This window comes from Mandrillus leucophaeus, unplaced genomic scaffold (assembly GCF_000951045.1).
Source record: "Mandrillus leucophaeus isolate KB7577 unplaced genomic scaffold, Mleu.le_1.0 Scaffold649, whole genome shotgun sequence".
In the NCBI taxonomy this organism is placed as follows: domain Eukaryota; kingdom Metazoa; phylum Chordata; class Mammalia; order Primates; family Cercopithecidae; genus Mandrillus; species Mandrillus leucophaeus.
Window position 1 is genome coordinate 985542 of NW_012107019.1, and position 12326 is coordinate 997867.

The window sequence follows — 12326 nt, forward strand, 5'->3', positions numbered from 1 at the left end:
CTCCTCATGAATGGCTCAGCACCATCCCCTTGGTGATAAGTGAGTTCTGTTAGTTGACACAAGATCGGGTTGTTTAAGAGTGTGGCACCTCCTCTCTCTCTCTCTCTCTCTCTCGCTCCTGCTTTCGCCATGTGAAGTGCTTGCTGCCGCTTCATCTCCCACCAGAAGTAAAACCTTCCTGAGGCCTCCCAACAAGCTTAGCAGATACCAGTGCCATGCTTCCTATACAGTCTGCAGAACCATGAGCCAATTAAACCTTTTTCCTTCATAAACTACCCAGTCTCCAGTATTCTTTTAAAGCAATGTAAGAATGGACTGACACAATCAAATATGGGCAAAACAAAAAATTAAATTTATGAAGGTCTCTAGTTTATTTTTTTGAGATGGAGTCTCACTCTGTTGCCCAGACTAGAGTATAGTGGTATGATCTTGGCTCACTGCAACCTCCGCCTCCCAGGTTCAAGCAATTTTCCCACCTCGGCCTCCTAAGTAGCCGGGATTACAGGCACCTGCCATCACCCCCAGCTAATTTTTGTATTTTTGGTAGAGACAGGGTTTCACCATGTTGGCCAGGCTAGTCTCCAACTGCTGACCTCAGGCCATCCACCTGCCCCAGCCTCCCGAAGTACTGGGATTACAGGCATGAACCACCGTGCCCGGCCCCCCTAGTTTCTAGAAAATATTGAACAATCTTCCAGAGGCTAGTCTCTGGGTGTACCTTAATTAACTAATTTGTGATCAGTAAGTAGGGGTAATGTGGTTTATAGCCTAGAGCAGAATATGAGAAAATAAAAACTCCCATTAAAGATCTGCTATCATCTCATATTTCTCTCTACCAAACCCATAGTAAAGTATGATCATGAACATAATATGAAAATTTAAACTAAACATATTTGCTAAGAAAATAAGAACATCATTATCCAATAACAGTACACAAGGTTTTATTGACTACATTGCAAGCGAAAGCATGAGGAAGAAACAATCATTTAAAAACACTAAAGACCCTTACATAGCAAAGGTTAAGAAATAAATTAAGACTCCTATTGTGCTGTGTCTGCCAGGGAGGATACAGGCCTCATTCACTCCGGTCCTTGGGCTCTCGGTATTTCCACTGGATGTAATCAAAGATGTCTTTCTCACTATCCACTGGCAGGGGTTCTCCAGCAACTCCTGCAAGTACAGAGAGAAAAAACTTATTGTAAGAACCAGTTTTAGAGTTTAGTTATAGAGGGTTCAAAATTAAAAGCTGTGTGGGATTTGCTTTCAGAAGAAAAAGGAAAATGGTAACCAAGTCACTAAAAAAGAAAGACACTGGCAGACGCGGTAGCTCACGCCTGTAACCCCAGCACTTTGGGAGGTTGAGGCGGGCGGATCACCTGAGGTCAGGAGTTTAAGACCAGCCTGACCAACATGGAGAAACCCCATCTCTACTAAAAATACAAAATTAGCCGGGTGTGGTGGCGCATGCCTGTAATCCCAGCTACTCCGGAGGCTGAGGCAGGAGAATCGCTTGAACCCAGTAGGCAGAGGTTGCAGTGAGCCGAGAATGTGCCATTGCACTCCAGCCTGGGCAACAAGAGCGAAACTCTGTTTCAAAAAAAAAAAAAGACACTGACCACCTCTATTGTCTCCCAGGAGCCTGTGCTGGAGCTTCGTCTTGTGAGTCACCAGTGCCACAAAGGGAACCTGGGGATCCCAGCTAGAGTCACTCAAGTCATCCTCACTCTTGATTGTCCTCTCTGCTGGAGCCAGTATGTATTATATAAAATACTCTAGTGAGTTCCTTTGCAACTCGGTTCTTGGACTAGCAGCACTGGCATCTAGAACAAGCTTATCCAACCTATGGCCTGTGGGCCGCATGCGGCCCAGCACAGCTTTGAATGTGGTCCAACACAAATTTGTAAACTTTCTTAAAACACAATGAGATGTTTTCGTGATTTTTTTCTTTAAAGCTCATCAGCTATCATGAGTATTGGTGTATTTTATGTGTGGCCCAAGACAATTATTCTTCTTCCAGTGTGGCCCAGGGAAGCTATAAGATTGGAAACCTCTGATCTAGAAGCTTACTAGAAATGCAGAATCCTGAGCCCCACTGCAAGCCCAAGGAGTTAGAATCTGAATTTAGTGAGGCCCCCATGTTGCTGGTATGCATACTGAATTGTGAGAAGTACTGCCCTAGTCTACCAGGGATGAAAGCCTTATTTTATACTTTGAGAACAAAATGACAAAAATTCATTCTCCTAGTAGAGAATGGTAAACCACATAGTATACTGTGAAATGTTAACAGGACCCATTAAGCATAGATTCAGCAATCCTTATTCTTTAAACTTTAAAAGCATGGGGCCAGAGATACTGTGGCACTAAAAGCAAAGTGTGTGGCAATGAAAACAATGATACTTGAGTTTTTCAGGGGTCTTGGAGGTACATTAAACAACAGCAAAAAACAAAAACCCTTTTAGATGAGTAAGATGTTTTACTGAGCATGCAAGGATTTAATCCATTTTAACAAAGCTAGAAATAACGCTTGCCTTGATGGCTTTCAACTGAGGGCCTAGGAGCATGTTATGCATTACATCCTTTCTTGTTGCCTGAAGGACTAAAAATACAAAGAAACTACACTAACTGGCATAGTCATTAGAAGGTTTGCTAAACCAAAGTATCTTTGAAAATTACCTTCTCTCGAGATGAGAGATGATCTCTAATACACACATGGACACTCACCAGTGACTCCCAAGGGACGGATGGTGTACTCATTGATTGTGAAACCCTTTTCTAGGGCATGAGCCCTCATATTCTTATTGAAAATATCACTCCCAGTGAAATAGAGAACACCACAGTAATACTGATCTTTGGGTATCAACCTAAAAAAAATGGACAGTAGATACATTTTTTTTACCATGCATTTCAAGTTTAGCAAATACAGGACTCCTAAAATCAATAAGGAACAAAATACCTAAGATAAGCCTAAGTGGTCTAATAAATTGAAGAGAAGACTATCATGAGGTAGACTGCTCAAATCACCCCAACCTTGTAATTTGTTTACGTTTCTGTGAACTTTGTTCTGAAAGAGGTGTGGAGAAATGAAATCGCATTATCACTTAATACAACTAACTTAGCCCAGGCAGGAAACGACTTTTGAGCTGTGGAAGGCATCACAGTGAGGTGCAAATCTGGAGAAAATAAATCAGAGTCTGTAGACAGTCATTACTCTTCATATACTTTGGAGCTAAACATTGCATTTGGCAAGAACATATGGCTCTCGGGAGTAAAAAGAGGCTCTAGATATGAATGTGAACTCCAAGATACAAAAAGGGAGGGAGAAAACGAGACAAGTTTGGAAAAGTTAACAGGTCAGCAACAAAGTCTGAACAATACCTGATATCAATTCTTCTGTGTGGATATTCTTTTTCATCATTTTTACTGGGAAGCTGGCAAACACCCTAAAATGAATATTTTAAACCAAGTTTAAAGATGTTCTAAACTTAAGGCTTAATTTTAATCAAGCAAAACACAAGGTCATTTTTGTTTTTAATATTAGCAGCTCTAGAATTCTGAGTACTTTTAGCAGCTTCTGTGAGTGATACACTATCCCACCTTTCTATTACACTTCATGATAATTAGAGAACTACACGAAACCGCAAATGAGGATTCTCATTATGAAGATTTGGCCTTTGCATGATTCTAAACAAGAAACTAATCAAAGAAAACACTGAACACAAAACACAGACATCAAAATAAACAGAAGAGAGCAAGGTGGAAGAAACGATTATGCAGGAAGAAGAAAATAAACAAAAAAGCTACCAGTAATAGTCTCAGATAATGGAAGATAGTCTAACCATGAAGCAAGGACAGAATACTACAGAAAACCCTCAGGGAAAGGTTTAAATCAAAATTTAAAATGATAGGTAGCAGAAGTAAAAGAGTTTGAAATTGAAGAAATCTCTCAGATACTAGAAGGGAGAAAGACACGGAAAATAAGAAAAATATGAGATCAGAAAATGAGAGGATCACTTTCTTCCTTCTCCACAGGTTAAGTTTTCATTATACTTCTACAGTTTCCAAACAAAAGTTATTCAAGTCTGTTTTATCTTTTCCCTTTCCAGAAAAATGGACAAAAAATCTGGACTGGTCAGTAACCCATACATATGTAAAACAAGCTATTAGCACCACCAAATTTCCAATTAAAAGTATCAAATGCTACATTCTAAGAAAAATACACAAGTGACAAGCTTCTGGTCCCCAAGAGTGGTCAAGTTAACACATGCCACTAAAAGCCATACTTTTTCACTCAGCAAAATAGAAAAATTAAAATCTAAACTAATTCTTGAGCTGTTCCTATGGAAGAAAGATTAATGAAACATGTTTACCTTCAAAATACCTACCTTCTTAGGAACTAACAAGTTCCAACTCAACTTCCACCTTCAAGTGGATCAGAAGTCATTTCCACCTGGAATTACCAGGCGGTATTACCTTGCGGATGCGGATGTCTAGATGCCACAGGGAATGATGTTGCTGTTTGTCACATCAGTAATAGGATTTTATCTCATGGCTTTGTTCCTTTCCTCGAGGGTAATTTTATTTCCTGCACTTTTTCTGAAGTGCTAATGTTAAAGAATTTCTCTGTTTTACTGTAAATTCTGTATTAGATTGAGTGGATTAGCTTTGTTTGGCATTTCATTTGGGGAGCTTCATACTGAGTGTCTGAAATAAAGCCTCTTTCATTTCCTCACAGTAGCCATGGTATCTCCTATTGTCCCTTGAATTCTTACTGCAGATATTTCACAGAAAATCACCCAAGGCCAAACTTGCACAAAATACTGAAATTTGAATGACACTCACCTTACATAAAACCAATAGTTAAATGCAGAGGAAACTGTTTTTTTCTTCTGAGTGCTACTATATTCACAGGAAGAATAGCTCAATTATCTAAAGACTATGATTGTACAAGATGATCTGGAATAACCATGGCTTTCCTACTGTTTGTTTACTATTAGCTTAAAGGAATTTGTATCTTGAAGATAACTTGCAAAACACATGGAGAGGCATATCTTTAAGACTAGTAAGTGGTGATAGCAAGAAGAGGTTTTGCAAAAATATGGAATGAGAATGGTTTATTTCACTACCTAAGTTGAAATCATTTTGCAGCCAGTTTCCTTTTAGAAGCCTAGAGCTCTTAGCTTCTTCGGATATCTTGCTCACGCTCATTCCCATAGGCTTGCTGCTTGGACTCCTGCCTGGCTATCTCTTCCCTCAGATATCTGCTTAGCTAACTCCCTATGTCTTTCCCTAAGTCTCATGTTCTCAATGAGGCTGCCTCCAACCACACTATTTAATACTGCCTCCTACACTCTCCTCTCCCCTACACCCTGTTCTTCCTTTTTAAAAAATAGCACTTAACGGCCGGGCGCGGTGGCTCAGGCCTGTAATCCCAGCACTTTGGGAGGCCAAGGCAGGTGGATCACGAGGTCAGGAGATCAAGACCATCCTGGCTAACACGGTGAAACCCCGTCTCTACTAAAAATATAAGAAAATTAGCCGGGCGAGGTGGCCGGCGCCTGTAGTCCCAGCTACTCGGGAGGCTGAGGCAGGAGAATGGCGTGAACCCGGGAGGCAGAGCTTGCAGTGAGCCGAGATTGCGCCACTGCACTCCAGCCTGGGCGACAGAGTGAGACTCCGTCTCAAAAAAAATTAAAAAAAAAAAAAAAACACTTACTACTCTAACCTATTATATAATTCACATATTTATTATGTTCATTGTTAACTATCAGTCCCTTCCCACAATCCTCAAATGTGAGTTTTACTTAAATTCATGGATACATCCCAAGCTTCCAGAATAGTGCCTGGAATGCTTGTATGTATTTGCTGAATTGACTGAATACAACTTCTGCCCTGGGGGTGCTCACTCTCCTCATTCTGTTCTTCTTTCATGGCACCATCCTCTCTCTATCCCTTCCTTTGTTCCCCAATCTAATCCTTACCAGGTCACCTTCCTCTCCTGATCCATTTCCACACAGATGACATCTTATATTTGTGCAGCTCTCTTTGTACAACTCTTGGAAGATCCAGTATCTCTGAAGTTGTGCAAATTCTTATTTGTACATCAAATAATTGTACAAACTCTTCAAAGTTTCCACATATATTATTTAATTTTGATCTGCATAACGGTCTTCTGACGTAGGGCAAATATCAATTTTAAAGATAAAACTCAGGCCTTTTAGAAGTAAATCCACCTTCCCAATGCCACACAGAGTATTAGTAATGGAGCCAGAATAAGACCCTCTATCTTCTATATCCAAATCTATTCTTTTATAATGAAAGATACAAACCACCTCTTAACTGTCTCTAAAATTGATTTGAAAGTTGACCTCGAGTGCTTCTCTTCCTAACAATGATTACAAATGTCAAAACAGCACACTCAACTATGGTATTTTTTTAAGTTCCAGGGACTATGAACCACAGGTATAACATCCAAATTTTGTCAAAAACCACCGAGATGGATTCCTAAGTCGCAACCTAAAGATCTTAGTTTCTTGTTCTTATTGTCATCTGAATCTTCTACACTTAAAAACAAATAAACAGACCCAGTCTTCTTGTGTTTTAGCCTGTTTTCTTCTGGAAATACGTCTGGGGGATGCTTTCCTGTCAATACCGCTAGATGTGCTGCCAGATGTATGATTTAAAGACTGGGAAGTCAAGATAGGGCATGGTTCCTACAATCCCAGGTCTATCCTAGGATGGGTGAGTGGCCTTAGTCTTCATTCCTGTGGCACATGCACAGTGAGGTCTAAACTAGCCTCATCTCTAGCAATAACTGGGATTTGGCTGCCCTTGCACTTCCTAGGCAAAGGGTTTTCTTTCTTTGATTGAGCAACTACTGGGACAACCCAAGTCCACCACTATCAACAAGATCACAAAAACCTGGCTACCCACCTTTCCTTTTCAGGTTACATCCAGCCCACTAGATGATACTTTTTCCTTTTTTGGGGAGGGTGAGGGAGTCTTGCTCTGTCGCCCAGGCTGGAATGCAATGGCGCAATCTCAGCTCACTGCAACCACTGCCTGCCAGGTTCAAGCGATCCTTCCATCTCAGCCTCCTCAGTAGCTGGGATTACAGGCGCCCACCACCACGCCCAGCTAATTTTTGTATTTTTAGTAGAGATGGGGTTTCGCCATGTTGGCCAGGCTGGTCTCAAACTCCTGACCTCAGGTGATTCACCTGCCTCAGCCTCCCAAAGTGCTGAGATTATAGGTGTGAGTCACCATGCTAGGCCCTTTTACCTTGTATTCTTGCTAGCTGGATTCCTATAGCTTCTGTTGGTTTTTCCTCTGGATTTCTCTTCGAATACAGCAGAACACCATTAAGATTATAAAAAATGGCTTCTGCCATGGTAGTGTGGAAATACCTTCCTAGTCATTAACTCTGAAAATAGTTGGCACACTTCCCAGTAAGGATTTCTAGTGACTTTCCCAGGGATGATACTTGAGGAAGAGATTTAGGACAGAGAGGTCCCCAGAATATGCCCAGATGTAGCAAGACACTTTTCTACTGTGCAAAACATCCAGCTTGTCTAGCAGATATTGTTTTCAGGATTTTATCTGACTGAATATTCTTAAACGTAAGATTCATGAACATTCATTTTGAGTGAATTAAAATTCACCTAAATTTGAAAAGGCTGTTCATGCGGCATACACAAGCCCTATTTTTAATACCATCTCATGTATGTATATACTTTTGGGAACAGAGTAAGACTTCAAAACCTCACAGAGTCAAGAGAACAAATCAGAGATTTAATTTCCAAAGACTGACTAGAACCTTTACTTTTATCTTTCCAAAGTTCGTTTGGAAGCGTTGTTGAAGTGTGACCAGCTTAGAAAATACACTTTCACAGCCCACTAATATCACCATGCTGAACTTAATGACATGATTTTTTATATGTGTGTGGGTTAAATATACACGACATACAATTTACTATCTATTTGCCATCTCTTTTTTTTCTTTTCTTTTCTTTTTTGAGATGGGGTCTTGCTCTGTCACCCAGGCTAGAGTGCAGTAATGCGATCATGGCTCACTATACCCTCAAACTCCTGGGCTCAAGCTATTCTCCGACCTTAGCCTCCCAAGTCACTGGGATTATGGACATGAGCCACTGTGCCTGACTACTATTTTAACCACTTTTAAGTGTACCATTCTGTGGCATTAAGTACATTCACATTGTTGTGCAACCATCGCCACCATCCATGTCCAGAATGTTTTCATCTTCCGCAACTGAAACTCTGTGCCATTTAAACAGGAACTCCCTATTACCCCCTCCTTCCAGGTCCTGGCAAACACCACTCTACTTTCTGAATGACATGACAATTTAATTATCTTTCTCAACTATCTTCTAGTTTTGGCTAAAACTCTTGTCAAATCTATGCACTGAGACGCTTACTAATTTTAGCATGTCAACTCTCTAAAAGCACAGTCTCTTTCCTTTCAGTCATATAACCCGGGAAAAGTGGGGTGTGGAGAAAATGGACTCAAATGATGTATATAAGTGACAGAACACTAAACGTCACCTTAAGAAAGAAGTAGGAGGCCCGGGCACAGTGGCTCATGTATGTAATCCCAGTACTCTGGGAGGGCAAGGAGGGTGGATCACTTGAGATGAGGAGTTCGAGACCAGTCTGAGCAACATGGTGAAACCCCATCTCTACAAAAAATACAAAAATTAGCCGGGCATGGTGATGTGTACCTGTAGTCCCAGCTACTCAGGAGGTTGAGGTGGGAGGACTGCTTGAACCCCAGAGATTGAGGCTGCAGTGAGCCATGTTTCGCCACTGCACTACAGCCTAGGTGACAGACCAAGACCCTGTCTCAAAAAAGAGGAAGAGTCTTAATTCTAGGCTGGGCACGGTGGCTCATGCCTGTAATCCCAGCACTTTGGGAGGCCGAGGCAGGCAGATCACCTGAGGTCAGGAGTTCGAGACCAGCCCAGACAACATGGTGAAACCCAGTCTCTACTAAAAATATAAAAATTAGTTGGGCATGGTGGCAGGCGCCTGAAATCCCAGCTACTCGGCAGGGTGAGGCAGGAGAATCGCTTGAACCCGGGAGGCGGAGGTTACAGTGAGCCGAGATTACCCCACTGCACTCCAGCCTGGGTGGTAAGAGTGAAACTCCATCTCAAAAAAAAAAAAGAATCTCAATTCTAGATTTCTATCTGCCTTCCTGTTGGTATACAGAATCACTTATTAATCTGCTTTTAATCCACTAGCCATTCATCTTGAATTATTAAGTCTTAATTCCCCCCCAATCAACTTCCCTCGTTACCATTCCATGTAACATGTTTCTTCCCCTGAGTGTTCTATCACAGACCGTGATGACTTTTCTTTCTTTGGTGTTGAAATAGATTAATATTTTTCAATCAATTCTAACTTCACTTATTGAAGAATTCTGAGTCAGAGAAGATGAGAACCATTTGCTATTTTAGGGAAAAATTAATGTGTGTCAAAGTCATTACTGATATTTTCAAAAAGCAGATTATGCCTCATTAACTATTCTTTTTATTTTTGAGACAGAGTCTCGCTCTGTCACCCAGGCTGGAGTGCAGTGGTATGATCTTGGCTCACTGCAACCGCTGCCTCCCGGGTTCAAGTGATTCTCCTGCCTCAGCCTCCCAAGTAGCTGGGACTACAAGCATGCGCCACCATGCCTGGCTAATTTTTCGTATTTTTAGTAGAGACGGGGTTTCACCATGTTAGCCAGGATGGTCTTGATCACCTGACCTCACGATCTGCCCACCTCGGCCTCCCAAAGAGCTGGGATTATCCTGCCATGCCCGGGCCTAATTAACTATTCTGATGACACCTGTTATTTACAAGTGGAGAATTAAAAGAAAATTCTTTCCTAAAATATTCTGAGAGTAGTTATGAGAATCAGGCATCCTGCTGATTATTTTTCTTTAAAGTCTCATGGATACTCTATTTGTTGACAGTAATTCAAAGCTACCATGAAGTCACACACTCAGAATGGTTACTAAACAGTCTCCAAGTTTTTTTTTTAGATGTGCTAACTCTTAACAAGTACTTACCATGAACTTTGTCTCACCCTTCGACAGGGTATCTGTGATAAAATGAACCTTCTGTAACTGCTCCACAACCTGATGTAACAGTTTTGGCTGCAGAATCATAATTAGGGAATAAGAAAAAGAGTAATTACTTTGTAATAGTAAGAAAATATTTAACAATATCTTTAGAGACAGAGTCTTGCTATATTGCACAAACTAGAGATTGTGCTCTTCACAGGTACAATCATGGCAAACTATAGCCTTGAACTCCTGGACTCAAGTGATCCTCCTACCTCAGCATCCAGAGTACCAGGAACAACATCATGCCTGGCTAAGAAACCGTTTTTTTTGGCAGCGAATTGAGCCCGGAAAGAAAACATTTTTAACATGAGTTTTCTAATTATTTATGGAGAAATCTCTCTCTTTTTTTTTTAAGACAGAGTCTCGCTCTGTTGCCAGGCTGGAGTGCAGTGGTATGATCTCAGCTGACTGCAACCTTTGTCTCCCAGGTTCAAGTGATTCTCCTGCCTCAGCATCCTGAGTAGCTGCGACTACAGGCATGCACCACCGCGCCCAGTTAATTTTTATATTTTTAGTGGAGACGGGGTTTCATGATGTTGGGCAGGATGGTCTCAATCTCTTGACCTCGTGATCTGCCTATCTTGGCCTCCCAAAGTGTTGGGATTACATGCGTGAGCCACCGTGCCCGGCCATCTCTATGTTTTTTAATGTTCTGAGCAAGTACTTTTTCCAATAGAAAATTCACCTTTGAAACATATTTTTAGAAACCACTGTTTAAGGTATTATGATTGTTAAAACAATGATCAGTTGTATTTACCTGTTTCCTTAAATCAAAGAGTTTTACTGTTCTTGAAATGGCTCATGGAAAAAAAAACCAAAGAGTCAGCTGTTTCATCTTTTAAAGGCATATGTTGTAAAATAAAAAATGTTTTGCCTTCACAGGTTTTCTAATAGAAGTAAGGTTCCTCAATATTTCATTTTTTAAGAGAAAATATTCCTTTAATGAAAACCTGATTATAGTATTTCTAACGTATTTATCACAGATAGTAAGTCGTTCTAAAACTATTGTATTAGATGTCATCTCTTTCAAATGTTAGACTGTCCTCCCAGCTCCTCATGGAAGAACAATAGGTATCCCTTTCGAGAAATTTGCCTTTCGCAGAATTCAATCAGTACAGAGCTCTTCAGTAGACTTTTCGGGAAGGCAAAAACAAAACTTATTCTGAAAATATCAACTATCATTTAAAAAGTGAAATTCACTGTTGTGTAAGACTGATCACATTGATTATAAACGCTGAGGCACCTGTTTGGTTGATTCCGAAGTGAAGCTGGGATGGGTCAGGAGAACATCCATGTCACCACTGGACTCTGCACCTGTGATGACAGAAGACACGTATGAGATTGTCCACATAAATGTATCAGTTGGGCAAATGGAACCAAGCTGATGACACACACAGAAGAGCCTTACTTCTTACAGCCTAACTTTCTATTTCACTGTGCTTCATAGTCAGAATTAGTTAAAAGATTTCAATTTTCTGTCCAACTATTCAGATGTATTGATGTAGACAGCAGAATCTGTGATGACAACAGTAATCGGCATTAGATACACATTGCATACAATAAGTTAATTTAATGTGTTAAAAATGCACCTAAGTAACTACTCAATAATGAATAAAAACAATATTTTAAAATAGCTTTAAAATACACCTATGAACAACTCTATATGTAAAAATCTCAAATTAAACAATATACTGTAACTCTATAAAAGTCAATCAGAAAACTCATTTCGGCCGGGCACAGTGGCTCATGCCTGTAATCCCAGCGCTTTGAGAGGCTGAGGCCAGAGGATCGCTGAGCCCAGCAGTTCGAGACCAACCCAGTCAACATAGAGAGACCCAGGCTCTCTCTTTTTTTTTTTTTTTTAAAAAAAAGAAAACTCACTTCAATTCCTATGATTGAACTCAATTAATCGATCTATACTGTACAACCACATAGCTTCAGGCAAGTTACATGCAGCTATTTAAACCTTTCTTTTCCTATATTCTATGAAATTCTGTCTCCACTTAGACGGAATTTGTTCATTTTACTTTTTTTCAGTGTTGCAAATGAGGACTCTTCATTCCTCTAGACCTCAGTTTTCTTATATGTAAACTACTAAAAACTACTTCATCTGCTATTGTGTAAATAAAAACATATGTAAAAGCATCCACTATAGTGCCTGGTATACAGCATAAAAGAATCCAATCTATCTCCTGC

At 40.4% G+C, this 12326-nt stretch overlaps 1 protein-coding gene across 2 annotated transcripts; it reads right to left on the bottom strand.

Moving 5' to 3' along the window:
* Positions 1 to 919: 919 nt before the first annotated feature.
* LOC105554539 (DNA polymerase beta) lies at positions 920 to 11448 on the bottom strand. 2 transcript variants are annotated; one of them, XM_012001054.1, is made up of 5 exons: positions 11374 to 11448; positions 10074 to 10160; positions 3376 to 3440; positions 2722 to 2861; positions 920 to 1170 (listed from the first exon to the last, which is right to left on the bottom strand). In XM_012001054.1, the coding sequence occupies exons 1-5, from the start codon at positions 11422 to 11424 to the stop codon at positions 1076 to 1078; spliced, it is 438 nt and encodes a 145-aa protein (XP_011856444.1). In that variant the 5' UTR covers positions 11425 to 11448; the 3' UTR covers positions 920 to 1075. The 2 variants fall into 2 exon arrangements, with proteins under 2 accessions (XP_011856444.1, XP_011856445.1); XM_012001055.1 differs by lacking the exon at positions 10074 to 10160 and having other exon boundaries at positions 925 to 1170.
* Positions 11449 to 12326: the final 878 nt, after the last annotated feature.